This window comes from Ananas comosus, linkage group 4 (assembly GCF_001540865.1).
Source record: "Ananas comosus cultivar F153 linkage group 4, ASM154086v1, whole genome shotgun sequence".
NCBI classification, from domain to species: Eukaryota; Viridiplantae; Streptophyta; class Magnoliopsida; order Poales; family Bromeliaceae; genus Ananas; species Ananas comosus.
In genome coordinates, this window is record NC_033624.1 from 437,909 (window position 1) to 450,189 (window position 12,281).

Sequence of the window (12,281 nt, forward strand, 5' to 3'; positions counted from 1 at the left end):
TAGACAAAAAAATTATTAATAATTATAATATTTATATAAATTTAATTGTTTAATGATTTTATATTGCATATAGTCAATTTTTTTTTTTTTTTTTTTTTTTTTTTTTTTTTTTTTTTCTTTTTTTTTTTTTTTTTTTTTTTTTTTTTTTTTTTTTTTTTTTATTTTTTTTTTTTTTTTTTTTTTTTTTTTTTTTTTTTTTTTTTTTTTTTTTTTTTTTTTTTTTCTGATATTTACTTTAATTAGCACAAACTCAAATAAAATAAGTTAGCGATTGAGGATTGAAATAAAATACTATCAATCACATGTTTATTATGATACTAATGTCAACGATGTATGTTGATAAATTTTTTTTTTTTGATAGATCGACGCGAGATGCTACATTGCTTGTTATTTAATTAGAAATAAACTTAGCGGAAATTATGAATCAACTAGAATTCGAACTGGAATTGAGTACCAAAAAAAAAGAAGAAACGAGTATATTTGTACTAATGGCTTTTTTGAATCCGAAGGATGATGAGGAGGAGAAAATTTTTGAAAAAATTGATGGCTTCTACTTGAACACACAAAATGCTCCTTGGATTCAACAAAACAGCAACAATGTTACTTATCAACCTAGCCATTTGCTAGATCTGTTGCGAAAAAAATTGTTAGGTCCGGAAGTGGAAGAAAGATGGAATGCACCGGAGACTAGTTTTAGTTTTTTTTCCTATGATCTTGAGCAAGTTGTTAGATTTGGAGTTTTTTAAAGAAAAAAGCAAGGACATGGTTTAGAAATAAATAGCTAATGTAGCTGGCAATCAATAATTGGTAATGAAATAGAATTTTGTATACGAAAAAAATAATAAAATAGTTAATTCCATAAAAGGTAAGTAAATTGTAAAATTTTACCAAAGTTATACCAAATGTTTTTTTTTTTAAAAATAAAGTAACGAATAGTTAGTTTCTCGTGCACACTACATCGCACGTGCCACCGGGCCTTTGTTGGTTGGGTTGAGTGTTCGCTTTGGTCAAGATTTGAGCTCGAACCATTTCAAACAGTTCAACCATCAAGAAGCTGGAAACAACGTTAAAGCTACCGTTTGATTCGTGGTTAAGAAAAAACTAGTTATTTTAGGAATATGGTTAAGTTCAAAGTTAAGGTAAGGTTAGAATATTTTTATGTTTGGTTGAAAATTGAAGTTAGTCCATGATTAAAAAAAATAGTGTTTAGTTGGAATAGATAGAATAAGAAGGATAGTGGGTAAAATAGTATTTTGTTTGGTTGGAGTAGTGGTGTGGAATGGTATTAGCTGGGGTTGGTTAATTCCACTCCAAATGAATTATTCTGGATTAGCCCATTTGGGATGGGGTGGGGTTAACTAACCCCACCTCCTACAATAATGTTTGGAAATAAAATCGGGGTTAAGGGGTTATCCAACCCCTTACCCCCGAACCAAACACAAGTTAGATTAGGGTTTTTGGTCGCGTCCTGTGTAGCTGGAGCTCCCGCCGGCGACCGCTCCGCCAAGCCTCCACCGCGCCCTAGCGGTTCTTGAGCTCTCGGATCCCGATCCCGAGCATCATCCCTGCGGCGACGATCCCGACCCCTCCTCCGAGCGTCCACCGTGCCCTAGCGATTCTTGGAGCTCCTTGGGATCCTGATCCCTGGAGCAATTCTTGGACCTCTAGAGCCTCATCGATCCCTGCAGCGATGATCTGACTCTTGGAGCTACGGCCGCCCTAATGTGAGATCCTCTCTTCCTCTTGTGCTATATTAATCCATCGATTCCTGCCAGAAAATGACTGTTGAATTACCCTAGTGATTCCAATCTGTTGAATCCTGCACTATTAACTGTCGTAGTTCCTTGGTGATTTCGATCTGTCGAATCCTGCTTTGCATTGTTTCCCTCGGCCTGGTTAGAAATAACTGTTGAATTACCTAGTGATTCCATTCTCTCGAATCCCTGCGCTAATAACTGTTGTATTCCCATAGCGACTCCAATCTGTCGAATCCTGTTCTGCATTGTTTCCCTCGGCCGATTCTTTTGCCGAGCAGGGGCAGAGAACGATCTCAGGAATAGCTGCAAATAACTGTTGAATCCCTACTGGTGGGGATGTAGATATTGTATAGCTCTGCAAACAAAAAAAAAAAGAAGAGAGTATGTGATGGCTTTTTGGTATTGTGCTTGTTGTAATTGTGCAGCGATGATCCCGACCCCCCACTGCTTGAGCATCCACCATGCCCTAGTGATTCTCAGGGCGCTTTGGGATCCCAATCCCTGGAGCAATTCTTGGAGCTCTACAGAATCATCCCTGCACTGATCCCTGCAGCAAAGATTCAATTCTTGGAGCTGCAGCTGATCCTTTCGCCGAGCGCCGTGATGTGAGATCCTCTCTTTCTCTTCTTTGTTCTACTTTAATCTGTCGAATCTTGCTAAGAAATAATTGTTAAAATCAAATAACTGTTGAATTCCCCTAGCGATTTCACTGTCGAATCCGGCACTGATAACTGTTGAATTTCCCTAGCAATCCCAATCTGTTGAATCCTGCTCTTCATTGTTTCCCTCGGCTGGTACTTTCGCCAAGCGGGGGCAGGGTACGTTCCCTCGAGAGAGGGTGAGGAGTCGAGCCTTTCTTCCCCTTAGCCACGCGAGGCCAATTGCTCCAGGCCCGAGGTCACTTGTGTGTCCCCACGCTGAACACCGCTCCTTCAAGCCCTAATGTGAGATTCTCTCTTCTCCTCTCTAGCTATCATAATAAAAGTTTCAGAAATAGCTGCAAATAACTGTTGAATTCCTACAGGTGGGGATGTAGATATTGCATAGCTCTTGTTAATAGTCGTGATGGTTATAAGAAATAGAAATGTATGTGCTGACTTTTTGGTATTTTGCTTGCTGTAATTGTTTGATTACTTTATTATAGGGGGAGTGCTTCTTTCCTCGATTTATTCTTAAAAATAAAATAAAAACTGTTTGAATCTTGCTGAAGTTATTTTTCCTTTTTTTTTTGAAAAAAAAAATTTTCTTTCATGTTTGTCTTTTGTGGAGGATCTAAATGTTGACCTGAGTCGTAGCAAACAATTCGTAGTGATCCATGCGAATCGACCAAACACCGTAATTCGAAGGGTTCCTCCTTATTTGAGAGAAGCAGGTCAACAGTACTACACTCCGAATGTAGTTTCAATTGGGCCATACCATTGAGGAAAACCGAATCTGCAGGGAGATGGAAGTCATAAAAGAAGCAGCTGCCTATGGTTTTATCGCGAGCTCTAATCATGCAGTTGACGAGTTTTATGCGAAAGTAAATGAAGTGATTAACCAAGCGCGAAGCGCTTATGAGGATGACTTTGGTCATATAAGTGACAAAGAATTTACGCGATTTATGTTGATTGATGCTTGCTTTTTACTTCAATTTCTGTTGACTGTTTTAGATAGAAATTCCGTGTGGTCAAAGAGAGTATCGTTCACAAACATATCTAGAGATATTATCTTAGCCGAAAACCAGTTACCGTGGTTTGTACTAATGGTAATTTTGAATCTGAAGGATGATGAGAAGGAGAAAATTTTTGAGGAAATTGATGACTTCTACTTGGTCACACAAAATGCTCCTTGGATTCAACAAAACAACAACAATCCTTTAGATCCAAAATTGCCATTAGTACAAACCACGGTAACTGATTTTCGGCTAAGATAATATCTCTTGATATGTTTGTGAACGATACTCCCTTTGACCACATGAAATTTCTATCTGAAACAGTCAGCATAAATTGAAGTAAAAAAACAAGCATCAATCAACATAAATCGCGTAAATTCTTTGTCACTTATATGACCAAAGTCATCCTCATAAGCGCTTTGCGCTTGGTTAATCACTTCATTTACTTTCGCATAAAACTCGTCAACTGCATGATTAGAGCTCGCGATAAAATCATAGGCAGCTGCTTCTTTTATGACTTCCATCTCCTGCAGATTCGGTTTTCCTCGATGGTATGGCCCAATTGAAACTACATTCAGAATGTAGTACTGTTGACCTGCTTCCCTCAAATAAGGAGGAACCCTTCGAATTACGGTGTTTGGTCAATTCGCATGGATCACTACGAATTGTTTGCTATGACTCAGGTCAACATTTAGATCCTCCACAAAAGGCTCCATTATTCTCTGAAGCAAACATGAAAGAAATTTTTTTTTCAAAAAAAAAGGGGAAAAATAACTTCAGCAAGATTCAAACAGTTTTTATTTGAAGAGGCGCAGAGCTAGATCGTGTCTTCATCGAACAATTTTCCACAATAGGGAAGTAATAGTGTCAGCAGTAACTTTCATCTTGCTTGTTTTTACAATTTTGCAAACCTTTTTCACAATTTTTCCACTCAAACACTAGATTCTTTTTCTCCTGTTTTTCTTGTGGCATAGGGATCATGGGGTGGATCTTTGTTTCTAAAGAGGCATTGGGCTGTCTGGTTTTTGTTGTGCCTTTCTAACGGCATTGGATCGCTGTTTTTTTTTATGTCGATAATGTTTTGTACTGTAAATAGAAACTTCGGATCATCTTCCATCTAATGAATGTATGTTTGCTTATCTTTGCTCTGGATTAATCTAAGTAGACTTCAGATCTTTTAGTTGTTTTAGTTTTACTTTTTAAGTTTCTTGCGCAACTCTTTAGTTTCATACACATCATGACATGAATATCTATTTATGATGTGTATATTCACGATTTGTATCAAATTTTACTCGGTTAGTTGGATTATGGCAAGTTGGACAAAATTTTGGTTTCTGCAGAAACAGAAGCTGTTATTTACAAATTTGGTTCTGCTGCTATGACTTGTTTTTTCTCCTTTTTTTTTTTTTTTTGGGTGTTAAAGTTGAGTTCTCTTTGGATTTGATATTGGAGAGAATTATTTCTCCTCACCAACATCTGTAGCACTAAGATGTGTTCTAAGTTCTAAGAGCGGTGGAGAGAACAAAAATGGGATAATATATAGAGATTACTATGCCACCCACAGCCAACATAGTCGATCAATACACCGCAATAATTTCTTAATTTTGCTTCTCATACATATCTTTTTAATTCGAACTTTATTACCTTGATCGGCATCATGACAATAACAACATTGATGAAATAAAACTAATTTAAATGATTTACAATTATAATTTTGAAGAGCGCATAAAAGCAGGAGACACACTGCTCAACTTCTGCAAAGAGTTGTGAGCTTAATCTGGGGATTAGAATATTTTCCTGATAGTATCTTAGAAGCGGCTATCTTATTTGCAACTTCTGTGTAGTGTACCCCATCCCAGCTTATTGACCGATCGCCCACCGCACAAGCTGTCGCCGTGGGCTGGCCGCAAGTTATCCGATCTGCGTAGTTGTACGGCGGCCCGCCGTGGCCGCAACAAGCCATCAATGGGTTCTCAAAACCTGGAATAAATTTTATATGTAATCCGCATGAAATCGAGCACCTCTTTAACCTTGTTCTGAGTAATTTAATTTCCTGTTCGGAGAAAAACTCCCTCATGGTATAACCCAATTCCACATTACACTCTTGTGATTCTCAAAAAAGAAAAACACAGGAGCAAACAAATAAAAGAAATGGAAAATAGCTTCCCTATATATGTACGTATACTCACCGTATTCTTTATGATTAGCGAAGAGATCATACTTGATAGAATACATATCTGTGCAGACAGTAGTAGCATTCTTGTACTCGGAACTCAATTTGTCGCATAATTTATTCATTTGCTCGTTAAAAGCTTTTGCTGCATTGTTGTAATCAGCAAGACAGCCCAACAGATCAAGCTCGCTGTCGTTCTTTTTCCTCAGCGCAAGCGTCTGCGGTAAACATCCAAGGGGCCCTGTATTGTATATCCAGAATTTGCGACCACCATTTTCGTATACTAACTGCAATCTTAAAGAACTAAATCAATCCCAGCTCCATTTGATAAGCATCCACCATAGATCACCACATAATTCAGGCTAACTAGTAGTGATTATGTTTTAAGAATTGTCGACCTTAAACCAACTATCACTAAGCGGCGCATGTTAAGTACATTTTGGTTAGCTCTATTGACTATCCTTTGAATTGATTACATGGCATGAAGATAACACTCGTGGACTTCATTGTGTTGAAGTACGAGAAACAAAATTTAAAGAAAAATGATAAATTGTGTGGGTGTTGATGAGATACGGTTGATGTCGAAATGGTACTCGAGAAAAAAGAACTGAAACTACAAGTGAAAATGTATCTTGTTAAAGCAGATACTGACTACTACCAAAGGAAACAACATACGGTGCGAAAAGGATAGTTCAAAGAGTAACTTGCCTCAATGGCATCTTCGATTCTTGAGAGAATAGATGGTATGTTGTCCACGACTCGGGGATAGCTCAAGTTAGCAATGAAGGCGATAGAGATATCATTCTGCCCCATGTCAAAGGAATAAACTGCATCATGGAATTCCTTCTCGCTGATCAATGAACCTAAGCCTGTAAAGAGACTATCGTCGCATATCAACATATCTACATTACTGATATAATTGGATATCAATAGTAAGCAGAACTCTAATTACATATCAATATGAAAACACTAAAAGGCTACATGTGTAGATTTTATAGGATCTCTAATAGTGAGCCCAACAAAACCAAGAAGAGAAGTTTATTTAGGTGAAATAGATGAGATATTCTTGTTCGTGGAAGTCCACGACTCCACAACTTCAGGATATTTTTGTAACAAACTGCACTTTCAAGGTGTAAACATGCACTGATATGCCTAAGTAAGTGCCCCAAATTGATATTGTGAGCTCCAACTGGACCGAAGCAAATGTAATGTGATTCGCAAAAAGGAAACAGACCTTTTGAGCGGAGATCTCGCGTGCGATTCTTGAAGTGAAGGAATTGAAGAACTTGAGTAGATAAAGGAAATGGAACTCCGGTCATCTGAGTGGCCGCACCAGCTACAGCAAAGTTCACTCCATGCGTAAAGTTCGACCCTAACGACTCCAGATAAGGGCTCAGATAATTTATCTTCAAGTTCTCACCTGCAACAGTAATAAACATGTTATTACTCACATTCAGCGGTAAATACATTACTGCTCACGGTAAGCACAGTTTAATGTTGGCATAGGCGAATTCTAATCACATACAGATGAAATCAATATACAGCCGGCCGTCACAGAACCGGCCAGTAGTCTTGTGGAAGAATTGGCGGCCGGCTGGGGGGCCGAGATAGAGGCCGAGACCAGAGGTAAGGGCCCCCGTGTCTGAGTTCGAATCACCAAAGTTGAAGATAATACATTTGGAATCAACATGAGTTGGTAAAGGATATAACACAAGGATCACAACAACAAACAGATTATTGAAAGAAGGGAGACTATATCCTGCTCTGGAATTACCCATCCCTCCCTCCTTTTTCGTCTCTCCAGTTCTTGGTCACAACCATTGCTTGTCTCTTATTAGCGCCACACCTCTTCAACCCATGTATAACTAAATTATTTTTTTGTTTGTCACTAAAAAAGGACTTCGTTGATCCAAAACACCCAAGGCCTCTATACACAGAACATGACTAAACAACTAAGATGTTTGAACTAAAACAATTCTGACAACAGTGACAGTTTGTTTACTTTATTAGAAGAGAACTAATTTACAGAAAAGGGCATCTACAGAAAAGGACAAAGTACACTTGAAATTGAGGCCCAATGAGGGTGGCAATGAACCACCACAAGATGTGGTACATTTCCCAACAATAGTAAAGGTTGAAACTTGGCACAGAGGGGGTTGGAGAATAGCCAAATTGCCATGTTACTCATATCCCAGTTGCCATAAATAACAGAATAACACAAGATGGATGGTATTCTTAGGTCTTGACCTAGAGGGCTGGGGCCAGGAAAAGTTTAACAAATCTAGAACAAATAGACAAACTGGGTCAAGGTGTCCTGTGGCTAAAATCTAGGGCATTTGTAGTTTAGCATTTCTATTACTTATTGATTTCTTTTTTTATATGAGCAGTCAGATTGATCTTCAAATAATCTTGCTGGATAGTGAACCGAATTTGAGAGGACATTGACCAAGTCAAGTCGCTGACGGAGTCAAGTGTGTCTTCGGGATGTGGGTCGGTTTCTGGATTAGCTCTCGAGTGCGCCACGAACAAGCGATTTGATTGAGAAGGGATCAGCTCAACCGGATTCATATTCAAAAAAATTAGCCGATCCGAATTTATGAACAGACTCGGCTGTTAGAGTCAATTAAAAGTAAAATTAAAAATCTTTTAAGAGCCGGATTTATTAGAGCGGTTTGTTATGCCGATTGACTTTCTAATATAGTTCTTGTGCGTCTTTTTTTTGTGCTGACATGCCTGTACCAGGAGAAAATTGTAACACTCCAATATAGGTACTCGTCGAAAAGAAGTTCTAATTTGAAGTTTTCATTACTACCAGCACTATCTAAATCGGCTTAAGCTTTACATCTTCATTTTTATCTTTTAAGCTGCATGCCTGTGCTTCCTATGTATACAAACCTTTCCACATGTATTTAGGTACTTTTGTTACTTTATCCTTCATTGAATTATGCATGGTGCCTGAAGATGAACACAGATTACTACCAGCACTGTCTGAATTATGTTATAAATTTTCATCTTTATCTTTCAAGTCGCATGCCGATACTTCACATGTATATAAAACTTTCGATATGCATTTAGTTAGTTTTATTACTTTATCCTTTATTGGATTATGCATGAGGCTGGAAATGGACACAGATTACTACCATTACTTTCTGAATCGAGTTTAGCTACAATTTTTATCCCTATATAAAAATCTTTCAGCATGTATCTAATTAGTGGATAAATACCCAGCAATAATTTCTTAATTTCACTGATAGAATGAAACTAATTTAAATAATCTACAACCATAATTTTGAACAGCATATAAAAACAGGAACACTGCTCAACTTCTGCAAAGAGTTGTGAGCGTAATCTGAGGCTTAGAATATTTTCCTGATAGTATCTTAGAAGCGATAATCTTGTTTGCAGCTTCTGTGTAGTGTACCCCATCCCAGCTTATTGACCGATCACCCGCCGCACAAGCCGTTGCCGTGGGTTTGCCACAAGTCATCCGATTTGCATAGTTGTACGGCGGTCCCCCGTGGCCGCAACAAGCCATCAGTGGGTTCTCAAAGCCTGGAATAAAACATATGTAATTCACATGAAATCAAGCACCTCTATAACCTTTCTCTGAGTAAATTCGTGTTAGAACAAATTTCAGACAGCCCCTCATGATATAACATAATTCCAACAGTACAGTAGGAAATGTATTCGGTTAACAATACAATAGTTATAACTGCATATATTTTGTTTGATTGGATATAGCTAAAATCATTGCAACTAAAAATAATTTGTTTGGTTACATACAATAGAGTTTATTTTATATATACGGAGACGAGATTATCTCCAAAGTAGAAAAAAAATTTTCAGTTTAAAAAGTGATTAGAGAGGTAAACTTACATTTTATTTAAAATTACTTTTTCCAACTGTTGTAGTTAGAACTGTAGCTAATTTGGACTTGATTTGATGCATTTGAATCCAACTGCTGCGGTTGGAACTGCATGAAAAGACTCAACTACAATAGTTGGATTTAAATGCATTAAATCAAACACTGGATTTGAATCTGTATGTAGTTATAACTACGGTGCAGTGTGCCCCGCCCCCTGAGGAGTAACGGTGCAACAAACAAATAAAAGAAATGGAAAATAGCTTCTCTATATACATATACTCACCGTATTCTTTATGATTGGCAAAGAGATCATACTTGATGGCATACATGTCAGTGCAGACAATAGTAGCATCCTTGTACTCAGAACTCATCTTGTCACATAGTTTATTCATTTGCTCATTAAAGCTTTAGCTGCATTGTTATAATCAGCATGGCAGCCCAAAGGACCTAGCTCGCTGCCATTATTTTTCCTCAGCGCAAGCGTCTGCGGTAAACATCCAAGGGGACCCGTATTGTAGATCCAGAATTTCCGACCACCATTTTCGTATACTGACTGCAATGTTAAAGAACTAGATCAATCCCAGCTGCATTTTGTAAGCATCCTCTATAGATGACCACATAATGGAGGACGACTAGTAATGATACTGGTTTATGAATTTTTCGACCTTAAACCAACTATCTTGATGCATGCTGAATGCATTTTTGTTAGCTTTAGTGACTATCCTTTGAATTGATAAAATTGCATGAAGATAACACTTTGTGGACTACAGTGTGTTAAAGTTCAAGAAAACAAAATTTAAAGGAAAATGATGAATTGCGTGAATGTTTACGAGATATGGTTGATGTTCGAAATGGTACTCACTGGACTACAAGTCCAAGTGTTAAAGTAAATACTGTGTAATACCAAAGAAAACAATATATACGTGCGAAAAGGATCCTTCAAGGAGTAACATGCCTCAATGGCATCATTGATGCTTGAGAGGATAGATGGGATGTTCTCCACGACTTGGGGATAGCTCAAGTTAGCAATGAAGGCGCTAGAGATATCATTTTGCCCCATGTCAAAGGAATAAACGGCATTACGAAATTCCTTCTCACTGATCAATGAACCTAAGCCTGTAAAGACACTACAATTACATATCAATGTAACTACATACTGATATAATTGCATACCAACAGTAGGCAGAACTCCAATTACATATCAATAGGAAAACACTAATGGGGCTACATGCCTACATGTATACATTTTATACAATCTCTATTAGTGAGCCCAACAAAACCGAGAAAGAAAAGTTTGTTTAGGTGAAATAGATGGATATTCTTGTCTGTGGAAAAGTTCCCCCAGGAATTTGACGACACTACAACTTCAGGATATTTTTGTAACAAACTGCACCTTCAAGGGGCATATATGGAAATTTGGATTTTTACAAGGTTATGTAATATTTTTAGATCATTTTGCAGGAGTACACTGATACCCACAAGTAAGAGAGCCAAATTGATAGTATAAGCTCCAACTGGGCCCAATCAATCATTAAAAAACCAACATGCAATGTGATTCACAAAAGGTAATAGACCTTTTGAGCGGAGCTCTCGCGTGCGTTTCTTGAAGTGATGGAATTGAAGCACTTGAGTAGATAAAGGAAATGGACCTCCATTCGGTTGAATGGCCGCACCAGCTACAGCAAAGTTTGCTCCATGCGTAAAGTTCGACCCCGACGACTCCAAATAAGGGCTCAGATAATTTATTTTCAAGTTCTCACCTGCAACAGCAATAAATACATGATTGCTCAAATTAAGCACAGTTTAACCATGGAATGAGCGAAATCTAATAACACACAGATGAAATCAATATACAGCCGGCCGTCACAGAACCGCCCGGAAGGCTTGTGGAAGAACTGGCGGCCAGCAGGAGAGCCGAGACGGAAGCCAACACCAGCAGTAAGGGCCCCCGTGTCGGAGTTCGAATCACCAAAGTTGAAGAGAATACACTTGGAATCAACATAAGTTGGTAAAGGATATAACACAAGGATAACAACAACAAACAGAAGAGCTAAAGAACGGAGGCAATATCTTGTCTTGGAATCACCCATCCCCCTCCTTCCCATGCCCCTCATTTCTCGTCTCTCCAGTTCTTGGTTGCAGCTATTGCCTGTCTCTTAGTGCTGCAACTCTTCACCCCATTTATAATCAATTATTTTTTTTATTTATCACTACAAAAATTCATTGATCCGAAACATCAAAGGCCCCTAAAACAGAAAAGACTAAACAATTCAAATGTCAAAGTAAACCCAAAAAGAAAATATTTGTACTTATGTTAGAGATGAAAATTGTTCTGACAAGCAGTATTGCACTAGGGTAGACTCTAAATATTCTAAGAAATGTAGATGCATGATACTTTGTTTACTTTGTTAGAAGAAAATTAATCAACAGAAAAGGACAAAACCTTGTGAATGTTGCACGATGAGGGTGGTAGTGAACCATGACATGACATAGTACATTTCCCAACAATAGAAAAGGTTGAAAATTGGCTCAGAGGGGACAGGAAAATATGCAAATTGCCATGTTGCTCTTATCCCATTTTGCCATAATAAGAAAATAAGACATGATGGAAAGTACTCTCAAGCCTTGATCTAGAAGCCAAGGGCCTAAAAAAGGTTAATAGATCTAGAGTCATATAGACGAATATGGTGAAGGTGTCCAGCAGCCAAAATCTAGGGCATCTAAAGTTTAGGTCTTGTTTGATATCACTGTCCTTTTTTTGTTTTTCTGTTATATATTTGATAGGTTGCAGAAAAGACTTTTCTTTGATTAGTAAGCTTACAATGCATCTTG

At 37.9% G+C, this 12,281-nt stretch overlaps 1 protein-coding gene, 1 long non-coding RNA gene and 1 pseudogene across 3 annotated transcripts; 1 reads left to right on the forward strand and 2 right to left on the reverse strand.

The window, feature by feature from the left end:
- Positions 1,394-4,567, forward strand: LOC109708532. 2 transcript variants are annotated; one of them, XR_002215771.1, is made up of 4 exons: positions 1,394-1,724; positions 2,183-2,362; positions 2,506-2,701; positions 2,902-4,567. It is a non-coding gene; the product is annotated as an uncharacterized LOC109708532 (long non-coding RNA). The 2 variants fall into 2 exon arrangements; XR_002215772.1 differs by having other exon boundaries at positions 4,386-4,567.
- Positions 5,003-7,477, reverse strand: LOC109709475 (GDSL esterase/lipase At3g62280-like). Its single transcript, XM_020231732.1, has 5 exons — positions 7,110-7,477; positions 6,819-7,004; positions 6,293-6,453; positions 5,601-5,871; positions 5,003-5,391 (listed from the first exon to the last, which is right to left on the reverse strand). Exons 1-5 carry the CDS (start codon positions 7,360-7,362, stop codon positions 5,159-5,161), a joined length of 1,104 nt encoding a protein of 367 aa, XP_020087321.1. The 5' UTR covers positions 7,363-7,477; the 3' UTR covers positions 5,003-5,158.
- LOC109709206 overlaps positions 8,787-12,281 on the reverse strand; it is a 67,133-nt pseudogene continuing 63,638 nt past the window's right edge.